Raw genomic sequence first — 27,975 nt, 5'->3', positions numbered from 1 at the left:
AATTGGAACGATGTGGTATATCGGGGTCGACGTGTTGTCAATAGATTGAACCAGGGCATGTGAAGCGTCTGGGGTAAACCATGGAAAGTTCTGTGGTTCCTGGATGTGGAAAGGGAGCTGTGGTTTCAGTGAATTATACATGATAGCTAGAGGCTGAGTGTGAACGAATGTGGCCTTTGTTGTCGTTTTCTAACGCTACCTCGCGCACATGCAGGGGGAGGGGTTTGTCATTTCATGTGTGGTGCGTTGGCGACGGGAATGAATAAGGGCAGACAGTATGAATTATATATATATATGTATATATGTATATGTCTGTTTGTATATATATATGTATACGTTGAGATGTATTAGTATGTATATGTGCGTGTGGACATGCATGTATATACATGTGCATTTGGGTGGGTTGGGCCTTTCTTTCGTCTGTTTCCTTGCGCTACCTTGCTAGCGCGGGAGACAGCGACAAAGTATGATAAATAAATAAATGTTGTTGGCTTCAAAAGGCCTTCAAGGCCAATATGAGGTAGCTTAAATCTTTGCCCTAAGATACGGAGCTTTTAGGTACTACATGAAGCTGTTGTAAGACCCAGTCGCAAAAAAAAAGTGGCATTTGTTGGTCCTTTAAGGCCAGAAGCCAGTGTCCCTAGATCCTACCTTTGATCTTGAGGTACTTTCATTGTATTTAGAGGCTGAATAGTCACCTATTTTGAATGAAAGCAGCGAACTAAGTCTCTATAATCTATAAAGATTTGGTGGCTCAAAAGCGGCCTTCAAGGACAACGTGTGGAAACTTAAAACCTTGCCTGGAGTCTGAAATACCCATACCCATAATTTCGGGCCTCTTGGTGCGACATGAAGTTGCAATAACTTTGAAACTTGAAATATGACTGCTGGCATTTAAGGCCAAGTTGTTACTCTGAGATATTGTCTTTGATCCTGATGTACCTTCATTATGATACGAGGCTTCTTGGTTTTTTTTGAGAGAATGCAGATAATTAAACGTAATCTATACGGCGTGGATGGTCTCTGGTGGTCTTTGGTGGCCTCATAATGGTCGTCAAGTCCCTAATGCGGTAGCTTAAACCTTGACGAGACTCTGAAGTACCTACACCCAGTATCTGGGGTTTCCAGGTGCTGACAGTTAGGACATGAAGAAGGTAAACACAGACATACAGACTCACACGTAAACCAAGCATAGACACTCTTTCTTTGCCAATAAGAAAAATTCCGATCACTCTGTCTAACTGGGGGATCAATTATAAGAGTTTAGCATTGCTTGGTCTAAAAAAAACAGAGATCCATGCAAGAAGATTGCGAGATAGTGGAGAGGGCCAGACCAGCTTGTCTAGTCTGAGTTGGTCCTGTTGTTAAGATCATAAAGCCAATCAAGCTAAAGTTTCTCACTTCTCATTTTGACGTTTCATCAGAAATTAGTTTAAGCAAGAGAAAGCGTCAAGATCAGGCAGTTGTAACAAGACCTCTGACGAAAAATCAAGAAAATAAAATACGTGATGAATCAGTAAGAAAAAATATAACAATATAACACAATTAGTGGAGGAAAGAAAGAAACAAAGGAATCAGATAAGAGATCACGAAATGAGATGGAAACTTAGAGTTTTAACGAATGCAGTCAGTCAGTAGGCATGAATACAGATAGAGTCATAATAAATGAGAGGATTCAAACGTTTTATAGCAAGAATAAAGGTGAAATCATTGAAAACAAACAAACAAAAAAAAGATCAGTTAAGCAGGTGAGTGGAGAAGGAGCAATTATGGTGGCTGATCCATATAGCGGAACAGGGACCAGGGTACACACAAAAAGGTTAATACGCGAAGCTCCGGAAACAATAATTTGCACCGTTAGCGATGGAGCGATCAAGGAGTTAAAGGGCCCAATTTATGAAAGGCTTTATGAATTATTCATTGTACAGGATCAGTGCTTGTTGGCTGAGAGAACTTAGGAAAAATCAGAGAGACAGGATACGAAAAAGCAACACAGACATTCATCTGAGAACTGGACAGCACCAAAGTTATAAGTGCTAGTAAATCAAAGGTTGATAAGCGTAACTCTGATTATTTTTGGCTTAGAAGAAGAATATGCTCCTGATCAAGAAGGGGAGAGAAAGAAGGAATTCTCTCATTAAAGGATTAGCGGAGGCTGTGTAATTACCTGGCTCAATTTCTGTGGTGAAAGGGAGAAGAACTGGTGATTATAATCAAGACACAAGTGGGCGATCATCTAGGATTACAGTCATTTGGAATCATCTAACCAGGAGGTACTTAAATAAGGTAAGAGGCTTGAGGACGAGCGGAAATCAGTGGGGTATTCATCAAGCCTTTAGACCGAGGGAAGAGAGAGGGAGGCAAGCAAAAAATACAGTGAAAGCAAAAGTCATGGCACAGCAAACAAGGCAAAAGAACAGAGCAGCCCCGTCATCACCGCAGACACGGTAGGTGGTGGTGGTATCAGACTGAAGGTAATGTATCCATATCTAGTGGGATTAACGGGAACTGCTAGAGGGTTGGATAACAAGATCGTATAAAGGTAATCACACTTGATATTGATGGAAGTTCTAGAGACAAAGCTTAAGAGATAAGGTCTCACCTTCTCTCTCCAGAGCGGTTCATGATAGCAAGAAGTGAACGAAAAGACAAAGGAGGGGTGAAAGTGGCTCTCCGATATGTGAAAAACTTAAGTTTCAAGAAATTGTGAAATATGACCCAGTCAGACAATACATAATAGGAAGAGTAACTGTAAGAAGTAAGTGCATTAGTTTTGTTTATAGTTAATAATCCTCTCAAGAATATTAACGATCCAGAAAAAGAAAATGAAATACGATGATGATGAAGGAACAACCGGGAAGGGACATGATACACTTCTCAGACGTGGCAAGTGCTAGAAATAAGAGATTTTAACCGAGGGAATTTGGCTTCTCATGATGACACAAGTTCTTGTAGTGTGTACAGGAAAATTTCCTTTATCAGTATAGGAATAAACACGCTAAGGTCAGAGTGGCTGACACATTATAATTACCAGATTTTCACACATAGTGACATGGACATTGAGACTATCATAGATGATAAACCAACTGGACTGACTGATATATTATCATTACCAGATATTATCTTCACACATAGTGTTATGGATATTGAAAATATCATATATGATACATCAACTGGATGATATGATCATTTGATTCTTAAGCTTGAATACGTGGTAAATGAGGAGGTAAAACGAAGATAGATGAAATAAGATTTAAAAAAAGCTACAATTGTGGAAACTAAACAGAACTTAAAAATCTTTATAATAACGTTATTTGAAAATTGGAGTTTCGTTGCCAGGAATCAGGGCTCTATGGTTAAAGGTTCCGTGAAATCTACAGTACATGAATAGGAAAGTTAAGAATGAGGGAGGACTAATTCACTGAAAAATATCGAAAGGAAAAGGAGATTTGAGATGTTTTGTAACGAAGATGCATGTGATCTTTTATCCATCTAGCATTTAGAAGATGTAAGCGAGCAAGGAATGATTACTGCAGGAAGTAAAAGAAGAAAGAAAGAAAGTTTAGAGATAATATTTTGGTCAAGACAGATGGAAATTCGAACATCTTCCATAGATTCATCAGAAGTAAATTGTCAGTTGAAGACCTCAGAAATGTAGAGGAAGAGTTGTAGAGGTTCATGTAACGACATATGAGGAACCGAATGACAAGGTTAAAAGCGTTTTTATAGCACAAGCTACTGTAGCCGCAACGCCATTGAGACGGAATGCAAAGTAGGCCTCAGAGTGCCCATGGATATTAAAGAAGACATCAATTGAGTTCTACAGTCCTGACCAATACAATGTTTATGGTCCTCATGACATGTACTGAAGTGTGTACAGGTAAACTTGATGATAACGACTTGAAATAATGTTCAAGATGTCACCAGAAGAAGGAAATGTACTATAAGACTTGATGAGGACCTATAAGACCCCACAACTACATATGGGTCTCCCTGACGCCTGTGTTCTGTAAGGTATTTATGACAATAATCAGAAAGCAATTGTACAACTTCCAGAGGAAGAGAAGTTACTGTGATTTTTGGGAAAGGACGTCATGCGTAAAGAACCACTAAGGTTTCCATTAGAGAGAGAGAGAGAGAGAGAGAGAGAGAGAGAGAGAGAGAGAGAGAGAGACTCAGTCTTTAACAGAAGAAAAGAATGCGTAGATTGTTTCTGTTTGGACTGTCAGAAAACATTTGATATTGTGTCACACAAGACGCTGAGGAAGAGGCTGGCTTGCCAGGCTAGTATAAAGGTAGACTCCTTTACCTACTAGATTATCTTGCTGGAAGGGAACAACAGTCTCCAAAGAAGCTTTTTCATAAGGGATGGAGGTCACCAGTGGGACCGTTACTCTTCTTGATCTATGTAATCTACTTGCCTGAAGGTATGGACCCCAACTTGAATATATTTGCAGACGACGCACAGGTCATGAGGGATGTGAGAAGTTAGGAGGATTGCATCAGCTTACAAGGGGATCTTAAAAGACCAGAGTTGGTCTGATATATGGTTAATGAGATTCAACCCCAGAAAATGTAAAATACTGTTGGTGGGAGACAGTGAAGGAAGGGTTTTAGATGAATATTATCGAGCAGGAAATAACTACAGGAAAGTGTGTGTAAGAGGGACTTGGCATCATACTTCATCCCTAACCTGTCGTCAGAGTCACATATTCAAGGGACAATCAATGAGACAAACTGTCTGCTAGCAAATACGATAATGTCATCATCTAGCGAGTAAATGGATATGGAAGCAGTCATCAAGCATGAAATATCCAACATAAAACCTTAACTGAAATATGATTCTCAATTTTTGTTCGCTGCATCTAAAGAAATACAACTAGCTGACAGAGAAGGCTCGGTTGAGGGCAATACGAATGGTACTAGAACTAAGAAAGCTCTGCTATATGGAGATGCTAAAGCCCATGAATTAGCCCACCACTGAAGAGAGGAGAGTGAGTGATGACCTGATCAAAACTTTTTTAGTTTCTAACCAGATTTATGACATAAACAGTCAAGAGTTCTCTGAAAGATATGATAGTAGAACTATCAGAGGCAACTACACGACATTAGATCTTGCGAAACAGGATGTAAAGAACTTTTTTTGTAGTATAGGATTAGCGGGTGATGGGACACACTGAGTGAGGATATACGTAGTAACAGCGGACGAAATGCACGGGTTTAAAAAGTTGCAATATTGATAGAAGTGGTACGAGAAATGGGTCCCCTTGAGCTTAAAACTCCCTCCCTGTACAGCACAAATTGGTAACTACACACACACACACACACACACACACACACACACACACACACACACACACTAAACATTTATCTTATAACACATATCCTTGATTCTTCATATCAAGCAAGTAAGCTAATCATTTTTCACTCAACATGCAGCACTATGACATCTATATTTACTATACAACTAAAGCATCTGTGCATCACCCATTACACTCGATAGTTCTTTTGAGATACTGACACAGAGGAGGGAAACAAAGGCCAAAATTTTCACGGAAGAAAAGTCAATTCGCTTTGAAGAGAAAATTAAGGTCAAGTAACGTGAGAGCAATGATGAGAATGATGTGCGGAGGAGCCAGGGTTTGTCAGTGAGCAATGTGTACATTGTGTAGGCACTTCAGAGTCACTGGTGAGGATGAAGTGCGTTAAGTGTATGGAGATTCAGACTATTACTGGTTTTGTGTGGACGGAAAGGTTAATCAGCAAGCAACACACGGACCAGGAAGAAGCGATCGAAGTAGCGGAACATTATCTGGAATCATTAGTGACTGGACAGGGAGTTCCTCCAGGTTTTGTACTATCTCCCATCCTTTCCTCAGTGTATGCCGAAATGACGTTGATAACAGAAACCATGGAAGGATAACAGAAGCCATGGAAGGACTAGCGGAGGGAGTTAAGGTAGGTGGAGAATTGGCTAGCGAAATATGATCAAGGAACGGTGGCCAATATACACAAGTAGGTCTTCAGAGGTTCTTGAACAGTTCAACCAACATGGTATGATGATAGACATAGGAGGACGGAGGTGATATGAACTTCAATGAAAGGAGAAGTAAGAGAATTATGAATGGCAACTAATAAGTAGAATAAACAAACTATTTCAGGTGTTTCACTGCCCCAGTTAGCGAGAATGAAGCTGTGAAGCAGATAGCAGACAGGAACGGCTGAGAAAGCGATCACTAAGAGGAAGAAGTTGCCGATTATCTTTGTACAGATGCGAAAAGCCAACTCTGAGGAAAGAAGAAAACGTTTGGTTAAAAGTTCCGTGAGGTGAGGGTTTGAAGAGAGATGGGAGAAGTGAGCTCGGATGATATATAATAGACAGAAGAAATAGAACCTTCTGGTTTAAAAGTATAGTTAATTGAGATGATCAAGACGAGGAAGACTATTTGGAGAACTACGTCTATAGGATTAAACAAACCCTGCTAACTGGATCAAAGCCTTACTCTCGGTACAATATGTTTAAGCACATACGTACACACGACACAACCACTATCTATTCCTGGCACCCTTTCACCAAGACTCCTCACACCCAACACAGTTTGTCCAGGTACACACATACACAACTCAGGAGGCAGCCAGCCCAGCGACACTGTTACTCACCTGGAGGGTGCTGGTCGGGGCGTCGACAGTACGGCCGTAGCGAAGTTCCCCGAAGACCCAGTCCCGGATGACGCGCTGCACCAGAGAGTTCTCTGGGTCGACGATCCTGAGGGCAGTGATGTTGGTTCCCCCATGACGAAAGTCCTCCAGGTCTACCGTGTGCAGGTCCTGCCGTCACCACCAGAGGCAATAGTCAGTAGCTGGACAGATGGTCACATACACAGATAAGGAAGGTTACTTTGGGTTATGTGTAATTAATGACCTGGGCTCAGTAAATGAAAGACAAGGATAATTTCGTTCACAAAACCATACAAATCAATTATGAATTAATCTTTGCTGTTAGTCCTCCTTTGCCCTAAGTCTATGCTTCAGCTAAAGACCATAAACCAGGTCAAATCCTGCGATTGATGCACTAGATTCTAGGCTGTTTAAATGATGAAGTTAATTATTAGTTCCCTTAATGTGTCCGATTTTTAAACCCTACGATAAAAACACAGAAGGCTGTTGAAAGAATCATGGAATGTAAATATTCCTTGTTCACTTATTCACAATTTAAGATAGATTATCCTGAAGATGAAGTCGAAAACTTAAAGTATAAGAGGAATTGTTTACAAATTTTGTAAAAAAAAAGTTATCCAATCTGCATAAACCTTCAGTAATATTAAGTTTATAATTCTTTGTGTATTTGATGGTTGAAGCTTCAATGATATTTCTCGTGGTACTGAAGTTAGAGTTGATAACTGAGATGGCGTTACTCCAGTCAATACAATGATCATAGTTTTTAACGTGATTAAACAAGGCATTTGATTCTTGTCCCGTTCTTATACCATACTCATGTTGCTTAAGTCTAACAGAAAGATCCTTATCAGTTTGCCTGACATGAAACTTATCACAATTTCTACATGGCACTTTATAGGTGCATCCAGGAGAATTTTCTGGTGAGTTCCTGGTTAAGATAATCGTTATAGTATTATTGTTGCTGAAGGCAACACTTACATCAAAGGATTTAAGCAACTTTGGGAAGTAAAGTAAGATTACTACTAAAAGGGAGAACTAAAAGACTCTTGGTGTCAATGGGAGGTTTGGGCTCAACTCTATAAAATGATTTCTTTGCTATCTTAAGGGATCTATCAATGAAAGATCTAGGGTACTTTGACTTAGATCCAATAGAATATATCTTCTCAAACTCATCATCAATAAACCCTGGACTACAAATACGTAATGCCCTAAGGAACATAGATTGAAATGATGATTCAGCTTTGTCATGTTGAGATGAGTAATAATGGATATATGAGCATACATTGGTAGTTTTGCTGTATATGCTAAACTTAAACTTGTTTCCTTCCCTATGGATCATGCAATCTAAAATGGTAACATCCATTATTTTCATTTTCTACAGTAAATTTGATAGAAGGTGCTAAATTGTTAAGTAAAGGGAAAAATGTTTTCAATTTTCATTTGTTGGCCAAACACAAAGAACATCATCTACATACTTAGACCAAATTACATTAGAAGGTAAGATATCCTTTAGTAATTTTGTTAAAAAAAATTCCATACAAAGATTACTTAGTACAGGTGAAAGAGGGTTACCCATTGCCATACCAAGTAAGATTATTAGTGAAAGAGAGAGAGGCATTTGGACGATTTTTGCAGGGAAAAAATGCAATTGAGTGGGAGATGTATAAAAGAAAGAGACAGGAGGTCGAGAGAAAGGTGCAAGAGGTGAAAAAGAGGGCAAATGAGAGTTGGGGTGAGAGAGTATCATTAAATTTTAGGGAGAATAAAAAGATGTTCTGGAAGGAGGTAAATAAAGTGCGTAAGACAAGAGAGCAAATGGGAACTTCAGTGAAGGGCGCAAATGGGGAGGTGATAACAAGTAGTGGTGATGTGAGAAGGAGATGGAGTGAGTATTTTGAAGGTTTGTTGAATGTGTTTGATGATAGAGTGGCAGATATAGGGTGTTTTGGTCGAGGTGGTGTGCAAAGTGAGAGGGTTAGGGAAAATGATTTGGTAAACAGAGAAGAGGTAGTAAAAGCTTTGTGGAAGATGAAAGCCGGCAAGGCAGCAGGTTTGGATGGTTTTGCAGTGGAATTTATTAAAAAAGGGGGTGACTGTATTATTGACTGGTTGGTAAGGTTATTTAATGTATGTATGACTCATGGTGAGGTGCCTGAGGATTGGCGGAATGCTTGCATAGTGCCATTGTACAAAGGCAAAGGGGATAAGAGTGAGTGCTCAAATTACAGAGGTATAAGTTTGTTGAGTATTCCTGGTAAATTATATGGGAGGATATTGATTGAGAGGGTGAAGGCATGTACAGAGCATCAGATTGGGGAAGAGCAGTGTGGTTTCAGAAGTGGTAGAGGATGTGTGGATCAGGTGTTTGCTTTGAAGAATGTATGTGAGAAATACTTAGAAAAGCAAATGGATTTGTATGTAGCATTTATGGATCTGGAGAAGGCATATGATAGAGTTGATAGAGATGCTCTGTGGAAGGTATTAAGAATATATGTTGTGGGAGGCAAGTTGTTAGAAGCAGTGAAAAGTTTTTATCGAGGATGTAAGGCATGTGTACGTGTAGCAAGAGAGGAAAGTGATTGGTTCTCAGTGAATGTAGGTTTGCGGCAGGGGTGTGTGATGATTCCATGGTTGTTTAATTTGTTTATTGATGGGGTTGTTTGGGAGGTGAATGCAAGAGTTTTGGAAATAGGGGCAAGTATGAAGTCTGTTGGGGATGAGAGAGCTTGGGAAGTGAGTCAGTTGTTGTTCGCTGATGATACAGCGCTGGTGGCTGATTCATGTGAGAAACTGCAGAAGCTGGTGACTGAGTTTGGTAAAGTGTGTGAAAGAAGAATGTTAAGAGTAAGTGTGAATAAGGGCAAGGTTATTAGGTACAGTAGGGTTGAGGGTCAAGTGAATTGGGAGGTAAGTTTGAATGGAGCAAAACTGGAGAAAGTAAAGTGTTTTAGATATCTGGGAGTGGATCTGGCAGCGGATGGAACCATGGAAGCGGAAGTGGATCATAGTGTGGGGGAGGGGACGAAAATCCTGGGAGCCTTGAAGAATGTGTGGAAGTCGAGAACATTATCTCGGAAAGCAAAAATGGGTATGTTTGAAGGAATAGTGGTTCCAACAATGTTGTATGGTTGCGAGGCGTGGGCTATGGATAGAGTTGTGCGCAGAAGGATGGATGTGCTGGAAATGAGATGTTTGAGGACAATGTGTGGTGTGAGGTGGTTTGATCGAGTAAGTAACGTAAGGGTAAGAGAGATGTGTGGAAATAAAAAGAGCGTGGTTGCGAGAGCAGAAGAGGGTGTTTTGAAATGGTTTGGGCACATGGAGAGAATGAGTGAGGAAAGATTGACCAAGAGGATATATGTGTCGGAGGTGGAGGGAACGAGGAGAAGTGGGAGACCAAATTGGAGGTGGAAAGATAGAGTGAAAAAGATTTTGTGTGATCGGGGCCTGAACATGCAGGAGGGTGAAAGGAGGGCAAGGAATAGAGTGAATTGGATCGATGTGGTATACCGGGGTTGACGTGCTGTCAGTGGATTGAATCAGGGCATGTGAAGCGTCTGGGGTAAACCATGGAAAGCTGTGTAGGTATGTATATTTGCGTGTGTGGACGTGTATGTATATACATGTGTATGGGGGTGGGTTGGGCCATTTCTTTCGTCTGTTTCCTTGCGCTACCTTGCAAACGCGGGAGACAGCGACAAAGCAAAAAAAAAAAAAGAAAAAAAAAGAATATATATATATATATATATATATATATCACACACCCCTGCCGCAAACCTACATGGTTGTTTAATTTGTTTATGGATGGGGTTGTTAGGGAGGTAAATGCAAGAGTCCTGGAAAGAGGGGCAAGTATGAAGTCTGTTGGGGATGAGAGAGCTTGGGAAGTGAGTCAGTTGTTGTTCGCTGATGATACAGCGCTGGTGGCGGATTCATGTGAGAAACTGCAGAAGCTGGTGACGGAGTTTGGTAAAGTGTGTGGAAGAAGAAAGTTAAGAGTAAATGTCAATAAGAGCAAGGTTATTAGGTACAGTAGGGTTGAGGGTCAAGTCAATTGGGAGGTGAGTTTGAATGGTGAGAGGCTGGAGGAAGTGAAGTGTTTTAGATATCTGGGAGTGGATCTGTCAGCGGATGGAACCATGGAAGCGGAAGTGGATCATAGGGTGGGGGAGGGGGCGAAAATTTTGGGGGCCTTGAAAAATGTGTGGAAGTCGAGAACATTATCCCGGAAAGCAAAAATGGGTATGTTTGAAGGAATAGTAGTTCCAACAATGTTGTATGGTTGCGAGGCGTGGGCTATGGATAGAGTTGTGCGTAGGAGGATGGATGTGCTGGAAATGAGATGTTTGAGGACAATGTGTGGTGTGAGGTGGTTTGATCGAGTAAGTAACGTAAGGGTAAGAGAGATGTGTGGAAATAAAAAGAGCGTGGTTGAGAGAGCAGAAGAGGGTGTTTTGAAATGGTTTGGGCACATGGAGAGAATGAGTGAGGAAAGATTGACCAAGAGGATATATGTGTCGGAGGTGGAGGGAACGAGGAGAAGAGGGAGACCAAATTGGAGGTGGAAAGATGGAGTGAAAAGGATTTTGTGTGATCGGGGCCTGAACATGCAGGAGGGTGAAAGGAGGGCAAGGAATAGAGTGAATTGGAGCGATGTGGTATACAGGGGTTGACGTGCTGTCAGTGGATTGAATCAAGGCATGTGAAGCGTCTGGGGTAAACCATGGAAAGCTGTGTAGGTATGTATATTTGCGTGTGTGGACGTGTGTATGTACATGTGTATGGGGGGGGTTGGGCCATTTCTTTCGTCTGTTTCCTTGCGCTACCTCGCAAACGCGGGAGACAGCGACAAAGTATAAAAAAAAAAAAAAAAAAAAAAAAAATATATATATATATATATATATATATATATATATATATATATATATATATATATATATATATATATATATATATATATATATATATATATATATATATATATCCCTGGGGATAGGGGATTAAGAATACTTCCCACGTATTCCCTGCGTGTCGTAGAAGGCGACTAAAAGGGGAGGGAGTGGGGGACTGGAAATCCTCCCCTCTCGTTTTTTTTTTTTTTTTTTTCTCCAAAAGAAGGAACAGAGGGGGCCAGGTGAGGATATTCCAAAAAAGGCCCACTCCTCTGTTCTTAACGCTACCTCGCTAACGCGGGAAATGGAGGATAGTTTAAAAGAAAAAGAAAAGATATATATATATATATATATATATATATATATATATATATATATATATATATATATATATATATATATATATATATATATATATATATATATATATATATATATATATATATATATCCTTCCATCTCCAATTTGATCTCCCTGTTATACTTCTTCCCTCCACCTCTGATTCGTATGTCTTCTTTTCAACCTTTTGTTCAGTCATTCTCTTCCGATGTCCAAGCCATTTCAACTCACCCTCTTATGCCCTCTCAGCCACACTCTTTTTATCACAATATAACTCTCTTTCCCCTTTTATGATTTACTCGAGCAAACCACCTCACGCAACATATTGTCCTCAAACATTTCACTTTTAACACTTCACTCATGTTCCCATTTGTTCTCTTGTTTTTTTACACTATGACCCTCTTTCCAAGTTTTCAGGTATTTGCTCACCCCAACTCTCGTTTGCCCTTTTGTTCAACCCCTGCACTTTCTCCATGACCTCCTGCCGCTTTATCTTATATACCTCCCAGTTATTTGCACTCCTTCCTATTAATTACCACCTATATAGGTCTCTCTTCTCTTTCACTAGCAACTTTACTTCGCCATTCCACCACTCACTACCTTTCCTAACCTGCCTATCTCCCATCTTACGGATGCCACACGCTACTTTCTCAAATGCCAACACGGTTTCCCTAAATACCAACTATGAAAAGTGGATATATATACTGTTGGTGCATTACAAACGATGCCCTTGTGATAATGGAACTCTGCACATTAACCTAAAGACAATTTACGTCACTCCTCCTTGCTTGGTGTGACGCATCTTGGAGCAAGACGTTACCAGTCTGCTGGGCAGGTCAGACTCGTGTCATGGTTTACATTGTAGGCTCAGTGATTTTGTTGTGGTATACCTTCTTCAAGGAACTTTGAGTGTTTACCTTCTAAACTGCATATGCTTCGATCAACTAAACATTAGGTTCTGGTTAATATCATATGACCTCAGGTATCGAGGAGTTTTATAACAATCTTGGTATCCAATATCATACCAGTTAAGGATTTAGTTTTTGTATGCCATCATCATCTTTCCTTAGAGCTAATGATAGCATCATTGTGTGATGTCATAAACTTACCTTGAAATTAATGATGCCAGCATTATGTAACGTCAACTTATACTAGAGTTAAAGCATTCTACGAATACATCAACTTCCCCTGTATGATTCTACAGAGTAATCAGTAAAGTGATAAGCAGTTATCGCGTCGTGTCAACAACCTACCTTACGCAAGATGCAGACAACAACAGACCAATGGGGCTTATTGAACTGATAGCCTCATGATGAGAGAATGACGTCATTAGCTTTGTTTGTTTAAGATTAATGGGACTATAACCGTCTACCTAACGGGAAACAGACGGGAGGTCCCGTTGCCTGGGTATGTACGATGAAAGTCATCTGATCACTTGTGTTCATGAGCTGTTTCTCTGATGTGGGTACTGTTGTCTGAGTGGTTAACGCTCTTCTTTGTCACATAAATGGCCAGGGTTCGAATCCCTCCTTGCGAAAGGTATTGGATGTACCACACACACACATATATATATATATATATATATATATATTCATTTATTTTATCTATTATACTTTGTCGCTGTCTCACGCGTTAGCAGGGTAGCGCAAGGAAACAGACGAAAGAATGGCCCAACCTACCCACATACACATGTATATATATAGATCTGTCTTTTATCCAGTTAAAACAACCTTTTGTTTACACAACGATATGTCATGAGGAATTTTGGTATTGGACTTACGTCTAAAGGGGTGACACCTGATGTTATCATCCCATTTGTTACATATTTCGGTGGAAAGTTCCTGTACATTTGACCTATTCTTATGATGACCAGGTTGACTGCCTGACATAGAGTCATTCTTTTAAGATATCACTAAACCTACAACATATGATACTTTAAGTCTACAACATATGATACTTTAAATCTACAACATATGATACTTTAAGTCTACAACATATGATACTTTAAATCTACAACATATGATACTTTAAATCTACAACATATGATACTTTAAATCTACAACATATGATACTTTAAGTCTACAACATATGATACTTTAAATCTACAACATATGATACTTTAAATCTACAACATATGATACTTTAAACCTACAACATATGATACTTTAAACCTACAACATATGATACTTTAAATCTACAACATATGATACTTTAAATCTACAACATATGATACTTTAAATCTACAACATATGATACTTTAAATCTACAAGATATGATACTTTAAATCATTCTCTCATGTACTGAAGTGAGACTCACTGGTGGATGACAGCGTCCATATGTTTCTCATAACTGAACTAAATTACTGGAGCGACATTGGCCAAGTTGCAGCGGTCGGGTTGTCTCCTTTCTCATCCTGACTTACTTACTAGCTTGAACACTGGACACGTTATGTTACAACTTGCTTCTGTCACAACCTGAGGTGGCAGGTGATCTGGACCTGCTCTCTTACTGGGATTAAACTTTGAGAATAATGGATGATTTCTGCCATCTTAACCGTCTTGAACATCACCTTATCATCCTGTTTCTTACAGAAATTTATCAACTGGTAGTAATGCTAAAATGTATGACGTCAGCAAAACGGTAGTTGTATGACGCGTTCATTACCTATGAGTAGCTGTGGTATGACGTCATCGTTACTCATGAGTAGTTGGAGGGTGACGTCATCATTACCCATTATTCGCTGTGGCATGAAGTTATCATTATCCATAAGTAGCTGGGATATGACGTCATGATTATCCATGGATAATTGGCTATAGTGTCATCATTATCCATGAGTAGTTGTGGTATGACTATCATTAGCCATGACTAGATGTGGTATGAGGTCATCAAACATGTCATTATTAGGGTCAGTGTGTTGATGCATTACGAGTCAAGTGCCACAGTAACATGAGCTGTGGAGGTGACCAGTCATGTCTGGCCCACCAGGTGACGTTCACCCACCTGACGTGGATCATCACCACCAGGTGACGTTCACCCACCTGACGTGGATCATCACCACCAGGTGACGTTCACCCACCTGACGTGGATCATCACCACCAGGTGGCGCTCACCCACCTGACGTGGATCATCACCACCAGATGGCACTCACCCACCTGACGTGGATCATCACTACCAGATGACGCTCATCCACCTGACGTGGATCATCACCACCAGGTGGCGCTCACCCACCTGACGTGGATCATCACCACCAGGTGACGTTCACCCACCTGACGTGGATCATCACCACCAGGTGACGTTCACCCACCTGACGTGGATCATCACCACCAGGTGACGTTCACCCACCTGACGTGGATCATCACCACCAGGTGGCGCTCACCCACCTGACGTGGATCATCACCACCAGATGGCACTCACCCACCTGACGTGGATCATCACTACCAGATGACGCTCATCCACCTGACGTGGATCATCACCACCAGGTGGCGCTCACCCACCTGACGTGGATCATCACCACCAGATGGCACTCACCCACCTGACGTGGATCATCACCACCAGATGGCACTCACCCACCTGACGTGGATCATCACTACCAGATGACGCTCATCCACCTGACGTGGATCATCACCACCAGGTGGCGCTCACCCACCTGACGTGGATCATCACCACCAGATGGCACTCACCCACCTGACGTGGATCATCACCACCAGATGGCACTCACCCACCTGACGTGGATCATCACTACCAGATGACGCTCACCCACCTGACGTGGATCATCACCACCAGATGGCACTCACCCACCTGACGTGGATCATCACTACCAGATGACGCTCATCCACCTGACGTGGATCATCACCACCAGGTGGCGCTCACCCACCTGACGTGGATCATCACTACCAGATGACGCTCACCCACCTGACGTGGATCATCACCACCAGATGACGCTCACCCACCTGACGTGGATCATCACTACCAGATGACGCTCACCCACCTGACGTGGATCATCACTACCAGATGACGCTCACCCACCTGACGTGGATCATCACCACCAGATGACGCTCACCCACCTGACGTGGATCATCACCACCAGATGGCGCTCACCCACCTGACGTGCATCATCACTACCAGGTGGCACTCACCCACCTGACGTGGATCATCACCACCAGATGGCGCTCACCCACCTGACGTGCATCATCACTACCAGGTGGCACTCACCCACCTGACGTGGATCATCACCACCAGATGGCGCTCACCCACCTGACGTGGATCATCACCACCAGATGGCACTCACCCACCTGACGTGGATCATCACCACCAGATGGCGCTCACCCACCTGACGTGCATCATCACTACCAGGTGACGCTCACCCACCTGACGTGGATCATCACCACCAGATGGCGCTCACCCACCTGACGTGCATCATCACTACCAGGTGGCACTCACCCACCTGACGTGGATCATCACCACCAGGAGCCACCACACACTCACCTGCTGACTCACTATTACCATATCACCTAACTGACTCAACCTATTCTTACTCACAGATGATGAGATTATCAAGATTTGCTTCTTTTTCTCCAAACAAAACAGTGGTGTTAAAATTACAGATTGTGTATAGCAAACATACTAGACCAAATATGATAATTCCTCAGCTGCCTTTATCAAAAATGGGCAGAGAGGAGTTACGTCTGATTTCATTTACATGTTCTTCTCGCATTTCAAGAAAATATTCATGTTCTTACTCACCTTACTTAGACCTCTCTTGTGTGAGCACTCGGGCTTTTTGTAAAAGAAATTAACAAAAAGTAAATAGAAATGAAATAAACCAAAACATAGGAGAGCAAAACGGTCAGACTTTGAGATGAACTGATCTCGCTTGTCGCGTGCAAACATCTGTTCACGTTATTAAGAACAGATAACTGCATTACGTCCATATGATGCGTCAGTATCATATAATTACCCTTACACCAGAGACAGACGATGAAATGCGTCGTTTCATCGAGAACTTACAATGTTCTTGTTGGGTCAAAATGTTGGATATGAAGTCAACACAGCGGCTGAACGCTGTCGTCAGAGACGTGCAGACATAACGAGGAAGACGGGAATGACACATTTACTGAAGGGAAATTTCACACAGACCAGAAGAGCAGACATTTCCTTTGTTGTTTGATCCACACCAGCCAACAGGAAGGAGCGGTCCTTGATCATACCATAAGGGCAGTGATGTCCTTACAAGCAATAATGTGTTGACTGCAACATAGGAACATATTGAAAGGAAAGTTAAACAAAATGCGAAAAGTAGTGACACATTTTTGATATATCGAGAAAAGCCGAAAAAAAATAGACAAGTTGTTATGGTCATCACCGATCATACTGATTAAGATAATCAGAAAACGGGAAGAAGAGGAAATGATCTGGTGAAACATTAAGACAAATACCAGCGGCACAACAAACTATACATGAGACTGTTCCTTATCACCACACGCTCACACTTGTAGTATATTACATCTGGGAATATTGAACAAGAAGTGTAGATGTTCGCAGTGAATGACCTGCCTTCAGCCACATCTATTATTGCTAAGCCATTAGCGGGTCTCCTTCTGGACCACTCTGCCACCGGGAGCCATCAAAGTAAATAAATGATTCACAAAAACTTTCTACCACAAGTCATACAAAACTAACAAAAAAAAGAAAAACACAAAGGCGAAATGACTTTTACCTAAAGTTTCGGGGAAAATTCGTGTTTAACGAGCCGATATATAGATACTGAACAAAAAGAGAAATAAAACTGACTATACCAACAGTAGGAGAACATTAGACATAAAGGAAAGGATGAGAGAGGAAGCCAAGGATGCAGGATCGAGGGACCAGCAGGATGCCAGAGGCGAGACAAACCTTACCTAAAGCCAAGAACTTTAGGAAAATCCTACAACCACGATGACTCAGATCATATCTAAGTCAGAGGAGTTCACACTAGAGTCAGAGAGGAGGGAGGCGGGTGGCTGAGGTAAAAGAAATCAGAATATGAAAGAAGCAGCATATCTAGTCCTCTACACCAGAGCACGACGATGACATCTGAACAGCTCACTGATTACCTTCTTGTTCCAGACGATGATCACTGCCTCTTACATTTTATTGTCCTCCTCAGAACATAACCAGTGTGATAAATTTCAGGCTTAACACCGACACGGTGCCACATATATTTCAGAGGACAAGGTTGAGGACATATTAAGACACACCAGAGTGAAACAGAAATATGGAGCCGCTAATGCAGCAACCTTGGAGGAGCAATAAAAGGTTGCCAGATGTCGTACCGTTCAGGATTAAACCTTGGGGAAAATAATAACTTTCCCTCCCTACAGCAAGCAACACTGTGCCACTCGTTAGTAACACCTTCGTTAACGATCAGAGGTCTTGAGCCACTGTATGACCTCCAGACTTAGATACCACACATGCGCACGAAGAATACTTCAAATGGGAGTGATTCAATCCGCTTCCCAGGTCTAGTATGTTTCATACAAAGTCCAGGTCTTAGACACATATCGAAAGCGAAGGACTGTGAGCTGCTGCGTCCACACTGCTGTGGCATAATGCATGATTTGTACTAGGTTGTGTATGTATGACTTGAACGTAGTTGCCGGGATTCCTGCGCAGGTTATCACACAGTCATGACACTAGTGCTCGCAGCCACTGGCATAAGCTCGTGGGTCGTCTCTACAGAAAATCTTTCAGAATTCATCTTCTTCATATTCCAGACTACAGCAAATGTGAAGACTTCCTGGAATTCATTCAAATAGTGAAAATCTGTGCTGGACACAACAGATCACGAAGACAGCAGCAGATAGCCAGCCACATGTTCTACCGTGAGAGAAGTTCATCATGTCTTATGAAATCGTTTTAATGGCCTAATCTTAATTAGTTTATGAGAAGAGATACAGAGGAAACTTCACTCAGATGCTCAAATGTATCAAAGGTTTTGATGATCTTGATCTAAAAGTAGCTACCTGAGGCTACAGCAATTTCACATGTATATCAGTAAAGGACACAAAATCATGTTCAAATGTATACATTGAATGAAAAAGGTACTATATTGCAATATAACTGAGTATATGGAATAACTAATAAACAAAAGTAATTGAGAGCAAGTCTACGAATACATTTAGAAACAGACTTAACAAATGCTTCGCCTCAAGACCGTGGCTGACGTAATTTGTGCCTCCTCAGTTACATACAGATTTTGCATACATTTCTGTTTGTCATTTTCTTGGTTTCATGATCTTACCACATTAAGCTCATTGTGTCCTACCACTTACGCTGCCACAAACAGCGTCGCAGGAACCAAATGGCGTCTTGCTTTTTGTGTTCCTTTGTATATCATCAGAAAGTATATTACCCCAGGCAGACACCACCATCCCTGCACCATGGCATGAGAACATCTAGAGGTAAGAATATCGTTCTGCTTCACCTGATGTGAGAGACTTGCACTGTGACAGTTCCGTCTGAGGCCTGTGACAATACTGTACCTGGAAATATCCTTCCATCCCACTGTAGGTCGGATCTCTTACATATCGCTTCACGACTATCGACAACAGAGTTTTACCTCCATTAAATCTGTTTAGATCACACTTTTAACATTGCTTTTCCTTCCTATCACCCAAATATTACTAGAAACTCGTATCATATATCTATTTTAACTTTCTGAAAGGGGAAACAGAAGAAGGAGTCACGCGGGGAGTGCTCATCCTCCTCGAAAGCTCAGATTGGGATGTCTAAAAGTGTGTGGATGTAACCAAGATGAAAAAAGGAGAGATAGGTAGAATGTCTGAGGAAAGGAACCTGAATGTTTTGGCTCTGATTGATACGAAGCTCAAGGATAAAGGGGAAGAGTGGTTTGGGAATGTCTTGGGAGTAAAGTCAGGGGTTGGTGAGAGGACAAGAGCAAGGGAAGGAGCAGCACTACTCCTGAAATAGGAGTTGTGTGAGTATGTGATAGAGTGCAAAAAAGTAAACTCTAGATTGATATAGGTAAAACTGAAAGTGGATGGAAAGAGGTGGGTGATTATTGGTGCCTATGGACCTGGGCAAGAGAAGAAAGATCATGAGAGGCAAGTGTTTTGGGAGACACTGAGTGAGTGTGTTTGTAGTTTTGATGCACGAGACCGAGTTATAGTGATGGGTGATTTGAATGCAAAGGTGAGTAATGTGGCAGTTGAGGGAATAATTGGTGTGTATTGGGTGTTCAGTGTTGTAAATGGAAATGGTGAAGAGCTTGTACATTTGTGTGCTGAAAAAGGACCGGTGATTGGAAATACCTGGTTTAAAAAGAGAGATATACATAAGTATACGTATGTAAGGAGAAAAGATGGCCGGAGAGCGTTATTGGATTACGTGTTAATCAATAGGCTCGTGAGAGACTTTTGGATGTTAATGTCCTGAGAGGGGCAACTGGAGGGATATCTAATCATTATCTTGTGGAGGCGAAGGTGAAGATTTGTAGAGGTTTTCAGAAAAGAGGAGAGAATGTTGGGGTGAATAAAGTGGTGAGAGTAAGTGAGCTTGGAAAGGAGACTTGTGTGAGGAAGTATCAGGAGAGATTGAGTGCAGAACGGAAAAGGTGAGAGAAAATGGCATAAGGGGAGTGGAGGAGGGATGGAATGTATTTAGTGAAGCAGTGAAGGCTTGCGCAAAAGACGCCTGAGGCATGAGGAAGGTGGGAGGTGGGCAGATTAGAAAGGGTAGTGAGTGGCGGGATAAAGGAGTACCATATTTAGTGAAAGAGAAGAGAGATAGGTTTTTGGACGATTTTTGCAAGGAAATAGTGCAAATGGCTGTGAGATGTATAAAAGAAAGAGGCAAGAGGTCACGAGAAAGGGGCAAGAGATGAAAAAAAGGGCAAATGAGAGTTGGCGTGAGAGAGTATCATTAAATTTTAGGAAGAATAAAAGGATGTTTTTGTAGGAGGTAAATAAAGTGCGTAAGACAAGAGAGCAAAGGGGAACATCGGTGATGGGGGTTAATGGAGTGAGTATTTTGAAGGTTGGTTGAATGTATTTGATGATAGAGTGGCAGTTACAGAGTGTTTTGGGCGAGGTGGTGTGCGAAGTGCGAAGGTCAGGGAGAATGGTTTGGTCAACAGAGAAGAGGTAGTGAAAACTTTGCCGAAGATGAAAGCCGGCAAGGCGGCGGGTTTGGATGGTCCCCAACTATATTCAGCTCACACATCTAACAGGATTCCCGTGACCATTCCCTACACAACACACTTTGCTGCTAGCCTTTCTAGCCACTGTACCCACTTTATGCATTATTGTCATACTAAAATTTATCCTTTATTGCTTAATCAATATCATATGACAGATTATTCCAAAAGTACTATTTTAGTTCCTTGCAATGCTCTGGCATATACGATAATAGAGATAAACGATTTATCACATGTATTTTCAGTGATTCCCACAATAATATAACTAATTTGTACATTTCATTTCCATTGACTGTAACATACCTGGCCATACTAGAGCAACTGCTGCAGTTCAGCTTGTGTAGTTATCAGAACGTGTCAACAATTTATAAGGGAAAATTTCAACTGGAGAACCAAAATATGAATGATTTAGGCAACAGCAAGGTCGAGTTTTACCAGTTTCCAGCGACCTAAAAGTGCTTCAGCAACACAGACGCAGGCAGACAGACAGACAGACAGACAGACAGACAGACACACACACACACACACACACACACACACACATACACAGACACACACGCAGACACACACACACACACACACACACACACACATACACACACACACACACACACACACACACACACACACACACACACACACACACACACACACACACACACACACACACACACACATACACACAAACCTTCAGTTCCTCCAAAGCCCCTGATGAACCTACTGTAGCACACAAATTGAAGCACACACGATCCACACACAGCCTTGGTGGTGACAGGTAAGGAGCTAGTGATGTTCTCAGAGAGGATAATGAGCAAAGAAGATGAGGATCTGTGAGACAATGTTGATGACTGTGTGTAGCCCAACTGTGTATGGACAAGCCACTGTGCACGGTGTAGTTAAGGATGCGCCACTCTGCCATGATCCAGTGTATAATGACGGGACTGGGAAACTGAAACCATGAATGTTGATCATCACTCCTTCATTACCTAATTCCTGAGATGTTGAAAATAAATTTAGCATTTTTCATCATGCTGGTCTACAAGAAAAATTCCCAAAACTAACTTCCTGTCCAGCTTAAAAGCGACGCGGTAATGCAATCGACAGATTGTAAAGAAAAATCTCACTTTTCACTGAATTTTTGCCCCTGTCATGGAAGGGAGGCAATACCTCTGGTTAATACTGATGGATCCTGTAAGATCTGATTTGCTCATACTTTAGTGTGTGTGTTAATGTGGCTTTCATCCACCTGACCTCAGTATCCACCAGGGTGGAGGTTATCTTTGGTCTCCGATGTTGTGCTTCGTCCAGATCATCAACACGACCCAGTGGAGCGGTGAGACACACACCTTAAGATCGATCAAGTGATCAAAGTTCATTACTGAAACAACGAAGTTATATCCATCAAATATTCTCCTACTTATGATGCGAATTTGGAATTACTGATGGATTTCGATTGGATAGGATATTCACGTACGTTAACATAGCGGTATTACAGAGGTCAGTTAGAAAGCCTAACTGTAGAAGCCTCCTGTACTGTGCAACAACTGCATATGATCACTTCCAGTAAGTTGCTGTACTGTTGTTTGACAGAAGCTTGGCTGCTTTAAGAATTTTTCTTTAGAAAATGAAGAAATCAATGAAGCGTCGGCTGAAGTACTGCATGAGAGAGCAGAACTGTGTGTCATCTTTTTCATGTCTATCAAATGTAGTTCATATGTGTGCTGCATCTCGCCATCAACTCAAGGTTTGGCCAATTGCCAGTCAACAAAGTCAGTGGCTTCAAATGGGAAAGAAATCGTCCGAGGTAAAAACAGTAGAAGCAAATTCAGGATCAAAGATCTGCAAAATGTTAGTAGAGACATTGCTACGTCGCAAGCCACAGTTTTGAAGGTTAGAGATCGCTGTCCTAGTATATGAAGTGAGAGCATCGCCAGCCACAGAGATGAACGGGTTGTGGTATAGATTATCTGGAATGAATCAAATTGAAGTGCGTCCACTGAAGAAACCAATATCACTCATGATGTCCAACGCGCACTCATCAAGCAGTGACCCATCACAGGAGACCTGCTGGGTACAGCTGTGAGTCAGCAGCTGCACCATGACTGCCTGCAGCAACGAGATCAGAATGTACACAATGTGTATGAGAGAGTTGTAGTGTTGTGGCAGCTGCTCATACCCCAAGTGTATTCCTGCAAGCAGAGACGTGCGTAACAGTGGAGGGATGCCAACGAGCAGGTCAGTAACAACACCAGGCACAGTGGTACAACACTTGACACGCTGGACGTTGAGGTGTCAGATCAGGAAGGTTATATAGTCTTCTCCGTCAGCTGGAGCTTTATTTTCATTCTGAAAGCCTGATATGGCTCCCACTCCAGTTTGGAACTACTGTACTGGCAGTCAATAACACGGTAACCGTAATTAGAGTGACATTATTAGACTTAATTATCAGATATACCTTTCAGAACATTAGAGTAGAACATAGCAATTCCTTCCATTATAACATTGCGTGAATATAACCTTCATTTATTGCCAGGTCTCATTATTGTCAGCGTCCCGCGTCGCAGGTCAAATGAAATAACCTGCTTTACAACCTTGTCTTAATCTAATTAGAATATGAAATTGGTTACTCTAACTGTCCTCTAGCAAATCGCCTCGTTACAGACTATTGTGTCTTATGATATTTATCTTTCTCATGTACCGTGCTCCTGTGTACACAGATAAGCAAGTAATTTGAAAAAAAAGAAGCATTTTTGCTTGTAACTCGACTAGAGCTGTTAAAAACAAGCTGATATCTACCGCGCAATATTTCTTAAAGATACAGACGAAAAGGAGAGAGAGAGAGAGAGAGAGAGAGAGAGAGAGAGAGAGAGAGAGAGAGAGAGAGAGAGAGAGAGAGAGAGAGAGAGAGAGAGAGAGAGAGAGAGAGAGAGAGAGAGTTACATGGATACATCTTCAAGTGAGGTAATCTGGCTATAACAACTAAAACAGATGCTGTTGTCTCCTTGTAAGCAGCAGAAGAGGACATTATTGCAAAGGCTTTCCCTCCATCTTCTACTTCCTCCGGTAAAACGCTGGACGGGAAGCACATTGTAAAAATTCCCTGCAGGATTAACACGACTTGGGAATTTTCTTTTTTTTTAGGAAAGTCAAAAGTTAGAAGAATGTGCAATTGTCTTGTATCCCATCACCAAAGACATTCATCCCTTCACGTTTTTGTTATAAAGACATACCATGTCCATACCACTTTTGTGGAGGGATTATACAGTAATTCCTTCTTGTTCCATTAAGCAAGCTACAAGTGTTAATCAATGTTGATACACTACCCCAGCATGGTCAAGGCGAGATCAGTGGTCATGATTGGTTAAAAGAACTATTCATTATCGGAGAGTGACAAGTCATGATTAAGCCAATTCTAGACACATTAACAGTGTTACTCTGAACAACATGGTTTGGGAGCTTATTCCACGGGTCGATAACGTCCATCATCCAATCCAAATGACCTCTGCGACCTCAAAGTCTTAGACCATTTTCACTCATTGGTAACACTGGTGCTACCGTAAAGAAATTTTCCATATCGACATCATTGAATCATTTAGTTATTTCAAAAGATTCTATTAACATACCTCGGAGCCACCCACCTCTTGCTTTGAGAGAACAGATTCAGTTCTTGCGTTCTATCCTTATATGATTTGTTAAAAAAGAAAGGAATAATTTTAGCTGCTCTTCAATACCAATGCATTAACTCTTTTTGTAGCTTTATTGTAATGTTGGAAGAATGTGAAGTTGTTGGATAGTGACCCCTAAAACCATAACTGAATTTCTTGCTGAGTTTCCCTTGTTGCAACAGCTGATATTCATTGAAGTTAAAAGGCATTCGTTGTTTTGTAAGTCATTCAGTTGGTTTACCTACATCCTCTTGTAATCTTAGCCTATCTTCCTCAGCCTATCCCAGTAGGGCTCACTGACTTAGAACAGAGTTGAGGTTGGAACATTACGAGAAAACACTGGGCGACCAGTGGCTATGTCTTTTAACCCAGGATTCGAATCCGACCCATGTTGTTTATACATTTGGGTCATTACCTGATTTCTTAAACTTGTTGAGCCAACTTCTGTGGTTTATGGTTCTTGTCATATGTGAGGAATCTCATTCAGTCCTATCGTTGATTTTATTGCTTTTGTTGTGCTTAACAATGAATATGTCTTGTTAGTCCACATACTGTCGCTTGGAATATGTCCGTAATACCTCGGGGCATGAACCGACAAAGGTGAAACTCGTTCTTGCGTCGCACAACCCATTAAAGTTCACCCAATCAAAGTCAGGAATAACAATACTGATTTTAGGGAAGTAGATTTTGAGTCTTACACCGAAGTTAAGCATGTTATGATCGCATGTAGCTAGATGTTCTCCAACACGAGTATTAGTTACTAAGAACTCCTGAGATGCAAGAACTGGATCAAGTATATTACCCTCCTCCGTCCGCTCCTTGGTGGCTCGGCAGAGAAGATTATCTTCAACAAAGTTGATAAGTCTGGCAGCTTCACTTTCTACGCCTATAACAGTTCACCACTTAATATCTAAGAGATTCAAACCACTCACAATGATTGATTCTAACCATTGTCACTCGTCTTAAACTCTCACACATGACAGTGTCAGCATCTGCTGGTTGACGAGACGTCTACGTACGATATCTGTTTAGTTTTTCAAGAGCAGTAAATGTTGAAGTCCTCATTTCAATGAGGTGTAGGTTCAGCTTCCTCTACCGTCTCTATCCCTTACAAATAATTCATAGTCGTAAGAACTGTACTCGCTAATCAGATCAGTAATCATTGTGTTTAGAAATGTTTCTGTTAATCCAATAATATCAACGCGTTCAGTGTTTACCAGGAAAAGCAATTCAGTTTTTTTTGCTTCGGATTGATGTTATGACAATAGAAAGTCCATTTAATTTCTGCAAGTGATATTGGGACGAAATCATATTGATGACCTGGTGACCGTCTGATCCTAGACTGAGGTCTGACGAGCCCTGTGCTTGCCGCCCTAGTTATCGATGGCTGGTGCTGTAAGGACTCGACCTGACCTCATCCTCCTGCTATGTAAAATGACCTGAGCTGACCTCAGTCGCCTCTATCATGTGGTCGACTAGCCGAACTCTACTGAGCCTCAATATAACAATTTCTCCAGCAGGTGTTAGGTAAGATGATGTTTGATTCGTGCACCTAAGAGTTCAGACCTTTCTTTGCTAAGATAAATGCCATCTCTATTGTACAATCTCCCGTCTCCTGTGAAATTAAGCCATGGGTCTTCCAAGCCTAAGTTAAAAGATCTCTGCACAGTCGTCTTCGTCTTAGAGAGAGAGAGAGAGAGAGAGAGAGAGAGAGAGAGAGAGAGAGAGAGAGAGAGAGAGAGAGAGAGAGAGAGAGAGAGAGAGAGAGAGAGTTGATTCGTATTAAACAGGATTATGACTATATGACTTTCAAATCATCATAACCAGTCAGACATCACCGTGACACTTAGCTAATCTTAACATCAACACATTATTTAGGTGCGCTTCCTCAGGATTTTGATGCTCATATTTTTTCGTTACTTCCATACTCTTCTCAACCCATCCTTCCTTCCCTCCTGATGGCTTCACTGGAATATTAGCCAGGACGCGATGTACATTCCCTTACCTGCGTTATCTTAAGTCGTTCCTCTCTTCTGGTAACTACAAGTACCATGGGTGTAGACCAGGAGTATTTTCCTTATCAACTGTACTGGTTTCCTAGGGGAAAACTTGATGCTGCTGAAAGCAAATGATTCTGTTTTTCTATATTTCTGCTGTTGTTGCCTGCTGGTAAGTCTTGTGTTTTTAGAGAAAATGGGAAGACAAAGTCTTTTGTTTCCCAGATCAGTTAACTGTAGAGAGATGTTAAATGATAATCGCTGCAGATAAATGAAAGTTACAAATCATAGCAAATGTTGAAAAAGTTAGAGTTTTCTTTGACAGACAAAAAAAAATGCTGATTGAAATCTCACAATTTTGCTGATTTTACGTGAAACTAGATTTACGTTATCACACGATGTGATCAGCAAAACTGATTGGATGTCGGCGAGATGATTTGGATTTGGATAGCTACATTGTTGTTGTTGTTGTCGTTGTTGATGTTGTTGTGGGGGGGGGTAGGTCAACTCATCCTGGGATCCCGCTAGTAGACATCATCACAGTCATGATGGACCATCTGTCTTCACCAACGAGACTCTGCAGGCAAGTCCTGAAGTTCTGGGTGAGGCACAAACTGTTTCCTGAGTCATTGTATCTTTACGAAGTTTTCATTGTCTGAATATGTAACTATCTCTTAATTCACTTAATGATTAATTTGCTCATCTGTCTATTTGTCTGTCTGAATAATACCTACCTACCTACCTACCTACTTAACTATCTATCTGTCTATTCATCTATATATCAAACTGTCCATAGATCTAGTTTTCTACTTACCTGTCTATTTATCTATCTATCCACCTATCTGGTAACACACCCTTCATTCTATCTATCAACCGTCACTGTATCATTCGCAGATTAAGGGAGTGAGTCAGGTACATACAGTCTTCCAACATCACTCAACAACAACTTCATCCCATATCTAATGTCTTATGTTAAACTTGAACTTCCACAACGAAAAAAAATGCATCTCACTTTTTCTCTGTATACATTAACCTGACTCACTGAGACAACGCTTTTTGTCATTTCACTTTCACACACAAAAATGTTGCCACTGCATCGAATCCCCAGTTATTCCTGGAGCAACCTCATGTGATATACTCCCGAGTTCTGATCAATTCTCTGACTACACATTCTCGGTCTATCTCTCCTCCTGTTACCTTTACTGTGGTGC

The 27,975-nt window shown here is 41.4% G+C and overlaps 1 protein-coding gene across 1 annotated transcript in view; it reads right to left on the bottom strand.

Moving 5' to 3' along the window:
* Nucleotides 1–27,975, bottom strand: part of LOC139747606 (glutamate receptor ionotropic, kainate 2-like) — a 775,400-nt gene that overhangs the window by 148,374 nt on the left and 599,051 nt on the right. Inside the window, exon 8 of the mRNA XM_071660081.1 lies at nucleotides 6,661–6,828. Coding sequence (XP_071516182.1) covers nucleotides 6,661–6,828 — 168 coding nt within the window. The remainder of the gene's footprint in view (nucleotides 1–6,660; nucleotides 6,829–27,975) is intronic.

The sequence above is a fragment of the Panulirus ornatus genome, chromosome 69 (assembly GCF_036320965.1).
Source record: "Panulirus ornatus isolate Po-2019 chromosome 69, ASM3632096v1, whole genome shotgun sequence".
In the NCBI taxonomy this organism is placed as follows: Eukaryota; Metazoa; Arthropoda; class Malacostraca; order Decapoda; family Palinuridae; genus Panulirus; species Panulirus ornatus.
This window is presented reverse-complemented; position numbering and strand designations above follow the sequence as displayed.